Here is an 18,304-nt window from a genome sequence, read left to right as displayed (position 1 = left end):
CAACTCCTACTCTATGGAAAAAAGTGGTGAAAATTTTTAGAAGAAACACTTTTCTTGCTTTTACTCTGAAAATTAGGAGCTGGTGGTAGAAATGTATGAATAATATAGGGATTTCTTGGGAACAACATATAGGGCTTTGAGGGTGGTAGGATATAGCTGAATGGGAAAATAATCCACGCTTCCCCCTACCAATTCTGCTCCCCTCTGTGGATGGGAAACCCTGGGCTACAAGGGAAAATAAGATCTGGAGCAAGGGTCAACCTAAAAGCCAAAAACTTGTATTTAAGAAAAGACCTGATTGTAAATTAACAAGGGCCACTTAAAAGCAGTTAAGCCATTTGCAAAGTCATGTGACATCCATAAGTCTCTTCATAATTTTCACTATAATCCAGACTATCTCCTAAAAGATGGACCTTTCTTAGAATTCCAGCATAATTATTAGAACAAAATTTCTCTACCAATAGGGACCTTATTTATTTATTTATTTTTGCTTTTTAGGGCCGCACTAGTGGCATATGGGAGTTCCCTGGCTAGGGCTCAAATCGGAGCTACAGCTGCTGGCCTACACCACAGCCACAGCAATGTTAGGATCCGAGCCACATCTGTGACTTACACCATAGCTCACAGCAATGCCGGATCCTCAGCTCACTGAGTGAGGCCAGGGATCGAACCCACATCCTCATGGATACTAGGTGGGCTCATTACCACTGAGCTGCATTGGGAACTTCCAGAACCACATTTACTACATTATCTATTAAATACCTGTTGCACTGGAGTTCCCATCATGGTGCAGTGGAAACAATCCAACTAGGAGCCATGAGGTTGTGGGTTCAATCCCTGGCCTTGCTCAGTGGGTTAAGGATCTGGCATTGCCATGAGCTGTGGTGTAGGTTGCAGATGTGGCTCGGATCTTGCGTTGCTGTGGCTGTGGTGTAGGCCGGCAGTTGTAGCTCTGATTGGACCCCTAGCCTAGGAACCTCCATATGCCACAGGTGCAGCCCTAAAAAGCAAAAAAAAAAAAAACAAAACCCAAAAAACAAACAAACAAAACCTGTTGCACAGGTAAGGAGTTAGGTTAAATGAAAGAAAATTATAGTTTCTTTATCCTGAATGTATCCTTTTTTTAGCCAACAGTACAACTCCAGTTGTTTTATGCACATTATATTGCCTTGTCATCATCAAATTGGTATACCTATTTTCTTCCCATACATCTAAAAGAGATGGTAGACATGAACGAATGCATGCCCTAGTAAATATTTTACCTGGTACTGGAACTGGATGGGCTGCAGCTGGCTGTCATTCTGAGTCATTTTCTTGGCTAGGGCCTCTTTCAGTGCAAGGGCTTTATTCAACTCAACCAGCTCCTTAGACATCTGAGCTTGACGTAGAGCATGCTGAGTGGTGAAAGCATCAGAAGACCTGCTGCTCTCTGGACTGATTTCCACTTGCTGGAAAAGATCAGGATAAAGATTTATAAGAGAAACAAATAATTGGAGCTCCTTAGGCACTGTTTCATCAAGTCCCACAGCCTCTTCTCCATTATTTGTACCTCGGTTCTTTTTAAAACTGTGGCTTCTCAAACGTTTGCTTTAAACATCTGAATTAAATTGAGCTAGCCTATTTCTCTGCTCTCACAAGCACCTTATTTCTTATATCCTTTAACTGACTTTTTTTTTTAGAGTGAATCAAGTTTCTTTCTCTCTCCTTTATGGGTCTGACCAATACTTCTTACTTTCACCTCATTGTAAGGGGTCCTTAGAGGAGAGAGGGCTCTGGAAATGGCGCTTTAGGGATGGTGGAAATGGTAAAAGGCTTCATTTATTCTCAGAGAGCTGACCTTTGGCAACTGATTTGTCTCTTATCTTTCTTCTTTCAGAAAAAAAAATACCAATGTAAATGTTTTAGGGGGAATAGCTCTCTCAAGCAAACCATTGTACAGCCTTTCATTCTGACTTTGCTCTATAACCTTCAGCCAATATCTAATTCATTTTATCTATTCTTGCAACTTGAATGCTCAAAATATTTTCCTTGGTTATTTTAACCCCAACCATCTAATCTACAGAAAAATATGCTGAGAAAAAATTATCTTCCATTTCTTCTCTAATGCTTTTGTGACTCTGCCATAATTTCCTAAATTGTTTCCATCCTCCTTTTAAAATGCTAGACGGTTGATGTAGAATACTAACATCTAACAAGAAATCAGTAAGTCATGGAGTTCCTGTCGTGGCTCAGGGGTTAACGAATCCGACTAGGAACCATGAGGTTTCAGGTTTGACCCCTGGCCTTGCTCAGTGGGTTAAGGATCCGGCGTTGCCGTGAGCTGTGGTGTAGGCTGCAGACTCGGCTCGGATCCCGTGTTGCTGTGGCTCTGGCGTAGGCCGGTGGCTACAGCTCTGATTAGACCCCTAGCCTGGGAACTTCCATATGCCGCGGGAGCGGCCCAAGATATGGCAAAAAGACCAAAAAAAAAAAAAAAAAGAGAAATCAGTAAGTCAGACTGCAAATATGGAAAGTGGCATCCCTAAGAAGCCCTGCCACCTATTACAAGTTATACTATTTGAGAGAGCACCTGTCCCAGTTGGGGATTTTACAGTTAGCTGAGATTTACACTCAAGATTTCTGGATTTCCAAGGCGTTCTATGGAGGATGTTAACAATCACTTATTCTCTTCTTCAGCTGAGTGATAAATTATAAGAAATGGCATAGGTAAAGGGGCCAACTACTTACAAAGGGACCAACTACTTACAGCTTCTGGTTCCACTGCAATATCGATGGCTGCAGCCATGCAAGCAACAGTTTCATCCTGCAATGACAAATGACGTCTCAGTTTAGGAGCCTACTAATGGACTTTATGTGGGTTATTCAGATTATTTTCAAGTTTATATAGAGACCATTTAAGGTGCTGGACCAATTTCGTAGTCACATATACCCTCCAACAGCTGCAGCGTTGCCATTTCCCACCTCTCAAGAGTCTGTCTTCTTTATAAAGGTTGATTGTATAGTCTTTATAAAAAAAATAGGGTCATGTGGCAAATGACAGATTTACTGCACCTCTCCTGCTCTGCCAGGGATCACTGGGCTAGAGTGAAACACAGCCATTCCAACAGGCCAAAGTTTAATCCACTTTATAGACTCTACCCTTTCTTTTTATGTTTTTACCACTAAGTCCATTTCTATAATGTAGAGGTCTAGCCAGTTCTCATGGGCACACCATCCTAAGACCAAATGTAGCAAATAAAGACAATGCAGCAGAAAAGTGAATAGGATTAAGGACTATTTTTGATTTTTATTTTATAGACAGTCAAGGTAGCAAGAGCCTACTCTATAAGGAAATAAATGCCACAGGAGAATGCCCCAGAAAAATGTGCTCATGAAGTCAGACAAATATACTTTAGTCTCTGTTCTTCATATACATAAGAACAAACCATATACAGCTCCTCCAGGTAGTAGATTCCCTCCCAGAGAAGGGTAAATTCCTTTTTTTGGGGGGGGGGGGCATTAGAACAACAAGCACCTAAAAGGGAAACCTAAAACCACTTATTAGAACTAATTTGTTTATAGGCTATCATATGAGCAAGCTCTCTGTTCTCCCCACCGGAATTTAGGCTTTATTTGGCATTGCAGCATAAGGATTACCACTTCTGTTTAGGTGATGCTACCAAGCCCTGGGAAGGACTATTTCCAGGAAGTCATATGATTAAGGTCATAGGTAAAAGAGCTATTGGCTCAATAGCAGGGAAAGAATTTAGGGTTAGCACAGGGAGTCTCTGCATCAGCCCAGTGAAACACTACATAGATGCTAAAACTTGAATCCTCAGTACCTGTAAGGCAAGGAGTGAAGAGGCTCTTCATAAATGCTGTTTGTATGTAAAGCATCTCCCTTATTCTGTCCAGAAATTCCCAGTGAGACTCAAAGAGAATTCAAAGGAAGCTCCAGGGTTCCTATATACTTTCTCATGATTTACAGTACTGGTGATTCTCCAAGGGCAGGGCCTACTAACTCCTTAAAAAACAGAGCACTTCAAGTATATCAGAATGTTTGAAGTATTCACAATGGGTTGGATACAAAGGAATAAAGGAAGAAATGGAAAGATAAATACTGACATGGGAGCAAACAAGGAGGGTATTGGGAGTACAGACCAGGAGCCCCCAGAACAGTCGAAGGGAGAGCTTCCTAGTAGAAGAAAAATCTGACTCATGTTCAGAATCATAAAGGGGGTGAGGGTGGTGATGGAGCAATGAGGATGAGAATTCAGGGAGAGGGCTTTCAAGTCCAAAAGCATGGAGGCAACCAAGACCATGGCACATGTGGACATCAGAAGGTGTCACAGTACATGTGGGGCATAATCTGGGAAGGGATGGGTAACAGAAAGCAAAGGCTTCATTTCAGTATGTTTGGTAATGGCAGCTCTTAATTCATCACTTGTTTCAAATTCACTAAGAAACATTAAAGAAAAGAGGTAGCTGGGGGAAAAAAAATCCAAAACAGAGCACTTCAATATATTATAGGTTAATGGTTACCCTTTTCTTCCTCCCAGTAAGTCTCAGTAAAAGGACTAGTTATAGGCCTATCCTAGATTAGTAGGGCCTATGACACTGGCTTTTGGAGACTTTTTATAGGATGTTCCAGGGGGTCAGGATCAATGTAGATCAATTCAACATGTTCTGAAAAAGACATGGTGTTGATGTAGGTTTACCTTTTGACCCAAGAAAATTTCGCAGTGCTATGGTTTAAGCTTTGGCGACATGTTTTACATGAACATGGCAGGATTCTGCCCTTGTAATCCTAAATGTAAATATAAAACAATTGCTTTATTTCAATCTAATAGCCTCTTTCTCCCTCATTCTAAGGCTATAACTATGAACCTCTTGTATTAAAAACATGATTTGCTGGAGGTGATGGTGAGGGGAACAAGACTATGGTACATTGAGCTACATTAACCAGCAATATGTTCCAAAATGAAGTTTGTGCTTATAGGCTGTAGGCAATTGCATTGCTGGGCATGCAAAATGCTTTTTATGGAACTGGTATTGGAGGAGGGGGGTAAAAACAAAACAAAACGAATTTGGATTTTGTGGGAATTGAAAGGACTGCATGAATTTCCTCACAGGTAACTGCAACAAGGAGGTTTGCTTGAATTACATTTTAAAGGAAGAAATGGTACAGTTTAGCACTTAAAACCCCAGGAGAAAGGTCCAGGAACAATGGTTGCCTTCATAACTGAAAAGGGGGTGTTCACTCGTCACTTAAAATAAAAACAGTTTTAATCCAAAATGAAGGGCACAGGCACTTACATTTGAAACATTTTGCTTTCACTATAGTGAGTCTTAATAAAAGCCACAGGATACATTGTTGTGTATTTCCAAAAAAATATGTAGCTGGGAGGGTCTCCAAACAATAGGCACAGAGAACTCTGATTCAAGAGTCCAGCAGGAGTCCTGGGTAAAAGGGTTTACTCTACCTAACTGTGACAGAGGATGGAAACCAGGCACTTTATTAGCTTTTGGCAATCTTTAGCACCCTCCTGCTGTGCGTGCCAAGTGAATTTTAGTGGCAGACACAGTGATTCTGCAGAGTTCCTCTGAGCCAGCCACCACTAGTGACTTCCTCCATAGGCACACCAGGCACCAGTCATACTGCCAGATCCTTAAGGAGAATGTGCCTTCTCTTACTTTGTTAACTTGGTTCCATGGGTTTCCTTCTTAATCTTCCCCATGAAGCTCAAAGCCCCAGAAATGAGGTGGTATGGAATCCTTTAAGATCGGCGTGGTAGCCATGAACAATGGTGCCCTGGATCACTCTTCTGATATTATAAGCTTTGGCTCCACTAAGGTTCTGCAGCTTAGATCATCTGGATTCTGAGGCAGTTCACACAAAGTTCTCATACATAAGCTGCTTTAGCTATTTTTAAGTGGAATTACATATGGTGAAATTTAATACTGTGATAGCCATTCTCTAGCATGCACTCTATACTTCAGCTACAATGAAGTTCTTACCATGTTCTATCTTCTTTTAATTTTTTTTTTTGCTTTTGAGGGCCGCACCCACAGCATATGGAAGTTCCCAGAATAGGGGTAGAATCGAAGCTGCAGCTGCTGGCCTACGCCACAGCCACAGCAACTTGGGATCCGAGCTGCGTCTGTGACCTAACACTGCAGCTCACGGTAATGCTGGATCCTTAACCCACTGAGCAAGGCCAGGGATCAAACCTGCAACCCCATGGACACAATTTGGGTTCATTACTGCTGAGCCACAACTGGAACACTCTTACTGTGTTCTAAATTTTCATGTCTTTTTGCCTTTGTGCATACCTTTTCCTCTTTGAGTAGCAAACAAACGCTTATTCATTTTTTAGGAAACAGTTTCTTCTGTGTTGCTTTCCTGACTTTCCTAAGCAGTTAATCATCCCTTCCTCTGTATTCCCACTGTACTTTGCTCATATTGCTAATGTAAGAGGATTAAAACAGACATGAGAGAGGGCTCCTAGTTTTCCTTGCCTCCTTTCCCTTTTCCCTTTCTTGGCCCTCTCTCCCAACTGTGAACCTTGACCAAATGACAAACTACAAGGTTTGCAAGAACAGCAACTGAAAATTATCAGACATTTATCAGGATGGGATTGTACCAAGAAGCATGAAAACTGGAGCATCTTCCAACCAAGATTCATAGCAATTAAAAAAAAACTGCTACCTGAGCCAAACCATAAGATACATACCCTTCTCTTCTCACCCTATGAAACTCCAATCCTGTTTCAACTCAGGGAGTTATCTGAAGTTCAGAGAATCCTTGAGTGCATCAGTTGAAAGCCCTTAACCTCAATTTTAGCCAATTATTTTTTTTTGATAATAATACAGTGCTAAGCAAAGTTACATTCAGGTAGTGAGTGGCAGAATGGTTTTCAAATCATGGTCTTTCTGGCTCTGAAGCCCATGTTCTCAGTTACTATGGCTTGTTTGTTGGATAAATGAACTGTCATGTTGGACTATCTGTAATAATTTTGTATAGTACTGCTTATTCTAAAACACTACTTTTTAGTCTTTTGGATATTTACTCATTTAATTTCTTAAACTGGCCATCATAACCATTATCCCCACAATACTATTTGGTATTTTTCTCATTGACTCTTTTTCAAGAGTAAAATATAGGCGTGGGTGATTTTGTCTTTACCCCACCACCTTCTTCTTTTTACAGTCACACCTACGGCATATGGACATTCCAGGGCTAGGGGTCGAATTGGAGCTGCAACTGCCAGCCTACACCACAGCCACAACAATGCAGGATCCAAGCCACATCTGTGATCTACACCGCAGCTTGTGGCAATGCTGGATCCTTAACCCACTGAGTAAAGCCAGGGATCGAAACCGCATCCTCACTGACACTATGTTGGGTTCTTAACCCACTGGACCACAATGGGAACTCCCTGTGATACCCTTTTGACAGCTCTAGGGAATACTGAGCAAGACTTGGGATAAAGAATCACTGTTCTGGTAAAATTAAAGCTCTGTTTTAGAGCTAGGAATTACTACCAGGCATTTACCATATATATTACTGCTTCAGAATAGTAAACAATAGGATATAGATGGAACAAAACAAACCATAACCCTTTTACCAACTATGACCCCTTAATATAATATGATTTCAATTTTTATTTATTTTATTTTATTTTGGCCATGACATATGTGGCTTGATGTGGGATCTCAGTTCCCAGACCAGGGATTGAACCTGAGCTGTAGCAGTGAAAGCACCAAATTCTAACCACTAGACCACCAGGGAACTCCCTATGATTTCAATTTTTTTTAAAATAAAGACGTATCTATGCCTAACGACTAAGAGAAAGAACATCAAAAATAAAAATATGTAGAGTTCCCTGGTAGACTAGTGGTTAAGGATCTGGTGTTGTCACTACTGTGGTCTAGTTACTGCTATGGCGTGGGTTGGATCCCTGGGAACTTCTATATGCCACTGGCATGGCCAAAAAGAAATAAATAAATAAAAAGATATTTTTATCACAATCCAATTTCACAGGATTTAAAAAAAAAGAAAAAAAGATATTTTTAGGGTGGGAGGATTGTAAATTTTTTCTTCTGGGAAAAACAACAAACAACCACCCTCCCAACAAAACCTACCCACAACTACTATAATGGTTCTAAAAATAAATAAAAATGGGAACTTAGAGCAGAATGATGATTCAGACTAATTTATTACTGGTTATAAAAGAGAGTTACGATATTCCTTGGTGGTTCTAAGCTATCTGTCAGAACTCAGCTTATTTAAAATCGGGGTATGGTATAAAGCTTCTTATTAAGTTAGCCTGCACTCAAAGGACATTAAATCAATGACTACTGCTCATGCTACCCAGGCAATTTTGCACTGCTGTGTTGCTGCTTCCAGCCTCTGATTAGAAGACTGAATTATTAATGTGGCATTTCCTATATACTCTGTGAGTGTTTTAACTAATTCAATATATGAGATCATATACAATGATCTTTGTCTTCAAACAGCTCACACTCTAGCTGTTTCAACAAAAGGTACAGAGTCAGACAGGTTTCTATGCATCAAGAGAAACAAACAAAAATAATATGCTTATTTACACACCCCTACTCTGCTTACCGATAGCTGGGTAATCACTTGCTGCAGGTTACGAATTATCTCTACATTTTCTTTTAATTCCTGGTCTTCCAAAGTCTCCACTAGCTTTTGAAGATCCACTTTGCAGCTGAAAATTCAAGAAAAGGAGCCCAAGGGTTAATGACACTACAAAGGCTGGTGTGGGTCTATGATTAGTACTAAGGTGGTACAGGTCACTAACAAACATCTGGTAGGAAACTTACGCTGCATGCTGCCTGAGCTCTTCTAGCTTGGCGTTCATTTTTTCATTTGCTTGTTCTGTCTGCAACAAAGACCCAGGAGATCATCAGTGGCAATGCCTGAGAGCCTCACGTAATTATGCCCTCTCCCCTATTCCTACAGATTAAAACCTAGGTAGAGAAAGTCTGCCTCCATTGCTGTAACAGAGGATTTAGTGGGCTTTGGTTATTTAGTGAGAAATGTGTTTTTTAACAGAGTCATGGAAATTAGCCCTTCAGTCAACATGAGCTACTAAAAATAGCATCTAAGCAGCTGGGTCTCATGCTTGCCATGAAGCTCAGACTATGGGATGGAGTGTGAAGCCTTAATTTCATAGAGAACTTTGCAACTGGGGGAAAAAGCAATACTTCCCGGCATGTTACTCCCCGCTGTTTGAAAAAAATCCCACTTGCTTTAACCTGCCTCCTACACTATACTGTTCCTTAGCCCCAGCAATAAGGACATTTAAAACATAAAAGGGTCTCACATTGAATATGAGCTGAGGGTTTTTTCAGGTTATACTATCTGATATGGTAAGCCAGTTTTAGCAAAAGAAAGCAAGAAAAAGGATGAGGCATAAGAATGATGGCAGAGAAGAAGAAATGGCCGAGGCAGCTATGTTTTGGGAAGGGTAACTGATATTTTCCATTTTATTTCAATCACAGTATCTGTAACATGCCAGATGCTGCAACAGATTTGGGAAGGACAGTTTATATAGGACAAAGATGTTATGAAGTTATGACAGGACATCAAACAACAAATGGGCAGCCATTGTAACAACCTTATAAAGGTCAGACGGTTATGTGGCTAGAATAACAAGCATTGTCTGTTACGTCAGTCACACTCACATGTGAAACACAGCTTACATCTTCAAAGACATAAAAATGCAGCACTCTATACAGATAGAAAACTGTATATAAAAACCCCCTAGATCCCATTTTCACCCTTCTTCTGGTAATGGACATTTCAATGGACCTAGGATTTGGCACCCTTTAAAGAAATCTTTAAGCAGCTTACCCTTCGTTGACTAGAGTACAGTGATGCATGAAGGTGTATAAATTACAGATGTTCAATTACATTTTGGTGAAAACTCATTTTCACTTCTGGCAACAGCTGTGCTAGCAAAGACTGAGTTGTATTTAGACTGGTAGAAAAATGTTAGTGACAGAGCCAGCATGAGCTGATCCAGGAGACTACTACCACACAGGTAGTAGGATACAGAACTGGTATAATATTACACAGTGATCCACAATTTGGATTTAAAATTAATTTCCCAGATGTGAAAGGATTTAAAATTAATTTCCCAGATGTTTTATCTCACCGTGACAGCTGTTAGGATGGGATATGAAATGTAGTAACAGAAGAGCCAGAAAGGCACTAAAATCTTGGTGAGAGGACAGTTACTTGAAATTATGGAAGATTAGGAAGAACTTAAGGTGATAGGGGGACCTGATTCTTTCCTTTTTGGTATTTTAGAAAAAATCAATTTAAAAGTGGGATTTATGTAGGTTCTTTGTGTAGCTATATAGGTGTTCATGGTATAATTATTTTAATTTTTCTGTATGTTTGCTTATAAGCATTAGGATTTTCCCTGGAGGGGCTCCATGAGAGGGTATGGAAATACAAATCTATTTCTTTCCATGTAATTTTATCTCTCATGATGAGAAGCATGTTAAATATTTTAGAAACTGAAGCTAGTAAATGTCCAAACTGCTAGTAGTTTAGTCTTGGAGCCTCACCAAAATGATCCTCTCCAGCATCTGGGCTGTCTGACCAGCAGCTTCACTTAGACCACGACTTAATTTTTCATTCTCCTCTACCAGGGACTGATTCTTTTCCATTAAGGATTGTAGATTCTCTGATGGTTCCACACTAAAACCAAGAAAGGAACATATTAGAAAAATATCTGATTGATAACATCTACATCAAAGGAGGATAAAAATATATATCCCATAGACCTTTGGGGAGAGTTGGTTTAAAATTATCTCCTAAAAGTCTAGAAAAAAAAAGTGTGTTCATTCCAATCTATTCTCCCAGTCAAATAGAATACTCGATAAATAATAATGTATGCCTGAACTACCTTAAATTAATAGTTAAGAGGAAGGTAGTAATTCAGAACCAGATAATGGTTGCAACAGGAATGACTAACCTCTTGGTTTGTGATTTTTCTATTTGTGCCATACAGGTAAGAAGGAAAGGCTAATTGTAGCTAAGATAAATGTTCTCTTCCTTGGAATTCCTGTTGTGGCGCAGGGTTAACGAACCCGACTAGGAACCATGAGGTTGCGGGTTTGATCCCTGCTCTTGCTCAGAGGGTTAAGGATCTGGCATTGCCGTGAGCTGTGGTGTAGGTTGCAGAGGTTGCAGACACGGCTCGGATCCCGCGTTGCTGTGGCTCTGGCGTAGGCTGGCAGCTACAGCTCTGATTAGACCCCTAGCCTGGGAAACTCCATATGCCGCGGGAGTGGCCCAAGAAATGGCAAAAAGACAAAAAAAATAATAATAATAATAAAAAAATGTTCTCTTCCTCCTCTCATTCTTAATCCCTCATTAAAGATTAAGTAGAGGAGTTCCTGGTTGTGGCGCAGCGGAAATGAATCTGACTAGGAACCATGAGGTTGTGGGTTTGACCCCTGGCCTTGCTCAGTGGGTTGAGGATCCGGCGTTGCCGTGAGCTGTGGTGTAGGTCGCAGACGCGGGCTTGGATCTGGCATTGCTGTGGCTCTGGCTCCGATTGGATCCCTAGCCTGGAAACCTCCATGTGCCTCCTGTGCAGCCCTAAAAAGACAAAAGACAAAAAAAAAAAAAGATTAAGGAAGTAAAGAAAGGAAGAGATATGGGGGAACTAGATGTTAACACTGCTCAAGGTTAAAATTTAACCTCATCAACACAAGTCAATTATCTCTTTGCTCTAAAGTTTAGGGAAGTAGAATTTAAAAAGTCAAAAAGTTGAAATGATGACCTATGGCCACTAAGAACACATTTCACAATTCTCCACAAATAAGTGCTCCCTTCTAAATGCTTGCCTTGCTTTAAACTTATGCCCCCCAGCCTCTTGTTCCTCATTTGTCTACCAATTTTTAATGGCTTAGAGTGGGTGGAGGCAATAATGGTGTCTATTTCAAATAGGAGTGGAAGGGAGGGACAGAAGTAGCTTGAAAGATAAGAACCTTTGGAATTTATGCAGTTTACTTGCTATCAGTTCCAAACTAATGAAGCAGCTCAATAAGAAGTACAGTTTTGATTTTGTTGTTGTTTTTTGGTAATCCATTGGGATTAATTGTTCAAAAGACTGGAAATTAGGACGGGTGAAAAAAGATCAGAACAAACATGAAGATTTTTTTCATGAAGATTTGTCAAGGATATAAGAGAAAAAAAGGACAGGGAACAGCTGTTCTCAATCTCAAGAAAGGATAAAAAAGGATTTCAGGAATAGATGCTCTCTCACTCAGTTTAAGACCTCTATGAATTCTTATAGAAGATTTTAGCATGTTCTTTATCAGAAAGTTAATAGTAACGCCACACCATAGGGCTTCATATTACACTCTTGAGAATTTACTAGAACTCTTATGAAGGAATGTTCAATTAAAATGTCAATTATAAAAATAAACTATGAGTAAATTTAGTGTTATTTTAGATTGCTCTGATTTCTTTTTCTTTTTAAACATTCTTTATTTATTTATTTTTAATTTTTATTTTTTTGCTTTTTAGGGCCATGCTTGTGGCATATGGAAATTCCCATGCTAGGAGTCAAATCAGAGCTACAGTTCCCAACCTACACCACAGCTCAGGGCAACACCAGATCCTTAACCCACTGAGCAGGGCCAGGGATTGAACCCGTGTCCTCAAGAATAGTTGGGTTCATTACTGCTGAGCCAAGATGGGAACTCCCAGATTTCTTTATTGTTATTAAACTGAAAACTTCTATGCATCACTCATATAAGTTGACAAGCTCCAAAGTAATGACATTTTTAACTCAACAGTTTTTTTTCCTCTAAAAATTTCCAAGCTTTCTCTAAATGGAGGAAAATACAATGGAAACCAATGTTTCCTCTTTCACCTGCTATTTAATTGCCAATGCTAGGAATTCAAGTCAGTTGAGCATGTGCAAAATGAGAAACACACCCAGGAAATCTATATAAAAGTTTCAATGACACACATTCAAAAAGAAAAGAATGTAACCTAAGGAAAAAGCAAAAACATTCATGTATATAAACTGTACACTTTGTAAAAAGCCTTATGAAATGTCTCTAAAAATATAAATATACATTTTTGAGAAAAGAAGTAGCATCTTTATTTCTTTGTAGAACATTGACCAATTGGAATTCCCCTGTGGCACAGTGAGTTAAGGATCTGGCATTGCCACTGCAGAAGCTTGGGTCACTGCTGTGGTGCAGGTTTGATCCCTGGCCTGGGAACCTCCACATGCCATGGCTGTGGCCAAATAAACAAAATACAAAAAAACCCCCACAAAAACATTAAACAATTGCCTTCAATTGTCTGATTCATGAACTGTTTCTTAGAATCAGCTACTTTTGTAGCTGAAACTATGTACTATAGGATATTCTAGGCAGTTGGAAGTCTGGAATGTTTTTCATTAGTCTTGTGTTCATTAATCTTATCTTACATAAAACAGCTCTATGCTAAATTGAAAGGAAGAAAGGTTAACTGCTTCTAAGCTGGATATACTAGAACAGGTCTTTAGGAAACCCTTAAGGAGATCCAAGCTTTCCCCAGTTTCTTTCTTTCTCTCTCTCTTTTTTTTTCCTTTTGCTTTTCAGGGCCGCACATGCGGCGTATGGAAGTTCCTAGGGACTGAATCAGAGCTACAGCTTCCCACTTAATGCCACAGCCATAGCAATGCCAGATCTGAGCCACGTTTGCAAACCACACCACAACTCACGGTAATGCCAAATTCTTAACCCACTGAGCAAAGCCAGGGATCGAACCTGGGTCCTCATGGATACTAGTTGGGTTTGTTACTGCTGAGCCACAACAGGAACTCCATTCCTCAGTTTCTTTATCCAACATTCTTAAAATATTACCAGGACACCAAGATGAAATGACTCAAAGAGGGAGAAATACAAAGAGAAGGACAGTCATTTCTGGGTGATAAAATTATCGCAATTTTAAGATTCATTCTTTACATGTTTCTAAATGTCCTATAAGAAGCAAGGTATCACGTTTATAACCAGAAAATGACTGAGTTATTGAGAATAAGGATATTAAGAGAAAATAGGTTCACACCAAACAAGTATAAACTCCAAATGGAAAAATAAAATGTAAAAAATAAAAACAACATAAGTACTAGAAGAAAACATGGGTGAATTCCTCTTTAATCTTGGTGCAGGGAAAGGCTAACTATGAATCAAAATCCAGAAATGGGAGGAGAACATATACAATGTAGCCACCTTGGGAAACAATTTGGCAGTTTCTTTAAAAGTTAAACATAATGGAGTACCCATCATGGCTCAGTGATAATGAATCTGACTAGTATCCATGAGGACACAGGTTTGATCCCTGGCTTTGCTTTGTGGATTAAGGATCTGGCTTTGCCGTGAGCTCTGGTGTAGCTCACAGATGCTACTTGGATCTGGTTTTGCTGTGACTGTGGCTGTGGCTGTGGTGTAGGCTGGTGGCTACAGCACCAGTTCAACCCCTAGCCTGGGAATCTCCAAATGCCATGGGCGCAGCCCTTAAAAAAAAAAAGTTAAACATATGACCCAGAAATTCCACTTCTAGGCATCTACCCAATAAAAAGCATATGTCCATACAAAAACTTGCAAGTGAATATTTATGGCAGCATAATTCATGATAGCCAAAAAGTTGAAAGAACCCCAAAGTCTATTAACTGGTAAATGGACAGGGGGACAGACAAAATGTATATCCAGCTAATGGAATACTATTTAGTGATAAAAGGAATGAATAATGATAGAGTTCCCATTATGGCACAGCAGAAATGAATCTGACTAGGAACCATGAGGTTGTGGGTTCGATCCCTGGCCTCGATCAGTTGGTTAAGGATCTGGCGTTGCCGTGAGCTCTGGTGTAGGTCACAGACATGGCTCGGATCTGGCGTTGCTGTGGCTCTGACGTAGGCTGGCAGCTGTAGCTCCAATTGTATCCCTAGCCTGGGAACCTCCATATGCCACAGGTGTGGCCCCAAAAAGACCAAAAAAAAAAAAAAAGGAATGAATACTGATACATGCTATAATATGGATGAATCTCAGAAACATTATAGATGAAAGAAGCCATACAAAAAGATTCCACACACATGAAATGTCTACAAAGCAAAATTTTTTTTTGGTCCTTTTTTTTTTTTTTTTTTTTTTGTCTTTTTGGGGCTGCACCCCTAGCATATGGAGGTTCCCAGGCTAGGGGTCGAATCAGAGCTGCAGGCCTACATCACAGCCACAGCAACGCCAGATCCAAGCCGCATCTGAAATCTACACCACACCTCACAGCAACACCGGATCCTTAACCCACTTAGCGTGGCCAGGGATCAAACACACAACCTCATGGTTCCTAGTCGAATTCATTTCTGCTGTTCCATGACAGGAAATCCCTTTTTTAAAAATCTTTTTAGGGCCGTACCCACAGCATATGGAGGTTTCCAGGTTAGGGGTTGAATCGGAGCTGTAGCTGCCCAGCCTACGCCACAGCCATGGCAACACAGGAACCGAGCTACACCTGCAACCTACACCAGAGCTCACGGCAAAGCCAGATCCTTAATCCACAAAGCGAGGTCAGGGATCAAACCCGTATCCTCATGGATACTAGTCAGATTCCTTTCCACTGAGCCACCACGGGAACTCCCACAATAGGCAAATCTTGTAGAAATAGCAAGCAGATTAATGGTTTCCTGAGGCTGGGAGTGGGGAAAGGAGTGACTACAAACGGGCATGAGGGATCATTTTGGGGTGATGGAAATGTTCTAAAATTGGATTGTGGTGATTAGCTGTAGAGAACAAATTATCCTAATATCCTGTTAAAATATTTGTAACACCCATTACAGACAAAAGGCTAATATCACTAATATAAAAAGAACTACTGAAAATAAGGGCCAGGAATTCCTATTGTGGCTCAGGGGGTTAAGGACCCAATGTTGTCTCTGTGAGAATGTGGGTTTGATCCCTGGCCTCGCTCAGCGGGTTAATGATGCAGTGTTGCCTCAAGCTGTAGGATAGGTCGCAGACACAGCTTGGATCCAGTGTTGCTGTGGCAGCTCCAATTCGACCCCTAGCCTGGGAACTTCCATATGCTGCAAGTACTGCCATAAAAAAGGAAAAAAAAAGAGGGGGCCAAAATTAGGGTGGCTGTTATAAATAAAAACAAAGAAAATAAGTGTTGGCAAGGATGTGAAGATATCAGAATGCTTGTGAACTTCTGGGAGGAAAGCAAAATGGTGTTACCATTTAACTAAATAATTAAAAAAATAGAATAACTATATGATCCAGCTATTCTACCTCTGGGTACAGTACCCAAGAAACTGAAAGTAGAGTCTTAAGGACATATTTGCATACCCATGTTCATAGCAGCATTATTCACAATAGCCAAAAAACAAAAGCAACCTGTGTCCATTGACAGATGAGTTGATATACAACATATGATATATACACACAATGGAATATTATTCAGCCTTTAAAAGGAAGGAAATTATGACATATGCCATAATATAGATGAAACTTGAAGACATTCTGCTAAAGGATAACTATTGTATTATTTCACTCATATGAGTTACTTAGAGTAATCAAATGAAAGTAGAATGGTGAAGGCCAGGGGCTGAGGAGAGGGGGAAATGGGAAGTTATTGTTCAATGGGTACAGAGTTTCAGTTTTGAAAGATAAAAGTTTTGGGGAGGATGGTGGTGCTAGCTGCACAATACTGTGAAAAAACTTAATGCTACTGAACTGTATCTTAAAAATGATTAAAACGGTAAATTTTTGTTATATAGAGTTTATCCACAATTTTTTAAAAAAAGGGCCAAAGGGTCAAAAACATCCAATAGAAAAATAGGACAGATGAATGATCACCAGAAAAAGTGATAAAAGCAGCCCAATATGAAAAAAAAGGCAGCTCAAACCCACTCATAATTAAATAAATGCAAATTAAAACAATACTGAGATAGAATTTCTTCCCTATCAGATTGGCAAAAATTGAAAAAGTATGACAACGCATTTCATTGGCAAGGGTGTGGGGAAATAAGCACTCTCATACACTGCTGCTGGGAATGCAAATTGGTATAATCCTTCTGGAGGGGAAAATGGCAGTACCAAATAAAACCACATGTACACTCATACCTTTTGTCTCAGCAATCTCATTTCTAGAAATCTACTCCGAAGAAAAATAATGAACGATATGAAATTTTATACACACAAGGTCATTCACTGCAGCACTTTGTAACTGCAAAGTATTGGAAACAACCTAATGCCCATAGGCAGGAGAGAAGATGAATTACTATGTATGGCATATGCACACATAAGAGTGCCATGCAGCTGTAAAACAGAATGAGGAAGACTGTTTTATGAATTGATAATAATTTTGAGGAAATAGTGAAAAAAGCAAAGCCACAAAGTGTATCTATAGTATACTACCATTCACCTGAGAAAAAAGAGGATATGAAAAAATACATCAGTATCTGCTCATTTGTACAAAAAGAAATGCAGGAATAAACTAAAGAGATGGGTTAAATACAGGGGGAAATAGAACAGTGGTGATAAAGGGGTAGAAGGAGGACAGAGTAGCATGGACAAAGAGAATGACATGCTTTTTTTTTTCCTTTTAAAAAAATATGGTGGGACTTCATGCAGTGGTGCAGTGGGTTAAGAATCTGACTGCAGGAGTTCCTGTCGTGGCTCAGGGGCTAATGAATTCAACTAGGAACCATGAAGTTGCAGGTTCGATCCCCGGCCTTGCTCAGTGGGTTAAGGATCTGGTGTTGCCGTGAGCTGTGGTGTAGGTTGCAGATGCCACTCGGATCCCGAGTTGCTGTGGATCTGGTGTAGGCCGGTGGCTACAGAAGACAAAAAGACAAAAAGCACCCCCCCCCAAAAAAAAAAAAGAATGAAAAAGAAAAAGAATCTGACTGCATTGGCTTAGGTCACTGTAGAGGTACAGGTTTGGACCCTGGTCCAGTGTAGTGGGTTAAAGGATCTGGTGTTGCTGCAGCTGTGGCGTAGGTCTTAGATGCAGTTCGGATTCAATTACTGGCCTGGGAAGTTCCATCTGCCACAGGTGCAGCCATAAAACAAAAATACATATAGTGGTGAAAAGCATAATATGAAATTTACCATCTTAACCATTTCTATATATTTGAGTATCTTTATTTTAATTAATTAATTAATTAATTTTTGCTTTTTAGGGCCATGCCCGCGGCATATGGAGGTTCCCAGGCTAGGGGTCGAATTGGAGCTACAGCTGCCAGCCTACACCACAGCCAAAGCAATGCAGGATCCGAGC

General features: G+C 40.1%; 1 protein-coding gene across 2 annotated transcripts in view; it reads right to left on the bottom strand.

The window, feature by feature from the left end:
- KIF4A (kinesin family member 4A) overlaps positions 1-18,304 on the bottom strand; it is a 127,992-nt gene that overhangs the window by 46,617 nt on the left and 63,071 nt on the right. For both annotated transcript variants that reach the window (XM_085006759.1, XM_003360353.5), the window contains exons 11-15: positions 10,585-10,717; positions 8,830-8,888; positions 8,609-8,714; positions 2,747-2,803; positions 1,263-1,448 (exon numbers count right to left, since the gene is read on the bottom strand). In XM_085006759.1, coding sequence (XP_084862885.1) covers positions 1,263-1,448; positions 2,747-2,803; positions 8,609-8,714; positions 8,830-8,888; positions 10,585-10,717 — 541 coding nt within the window. The remainder of the gene's footprint in view (positions 1-1,262; positions 1,449-2,746; positions 2,804-8,608; positions 8,715-8,829; positions 8,889-10,584; positions 10,718-18,304) is intronic.

Source organism: Sus scrofa, chromosome X (assembly GCF_054392235.1).
Source record: "Sus scrofa isolate SSC_HxYL_T2T_F1_AM1 chromosome X, Sscrofa_HxYL_maternal_Yorkshire_Landrace_v2.0, whole genome shotgun sequence".
Classification (NCBI taxonomy): domain Eukaryota; kingdom Metazoa; phylum Chordata; class Mammalia; order Artiodactyla; family Suidae; genus Sus; species Sus scrofa.
Note: the sequence above shows the minus strand (reverse complement) of the source record. Positions and strands in the feature narration are given on the sequence as shown.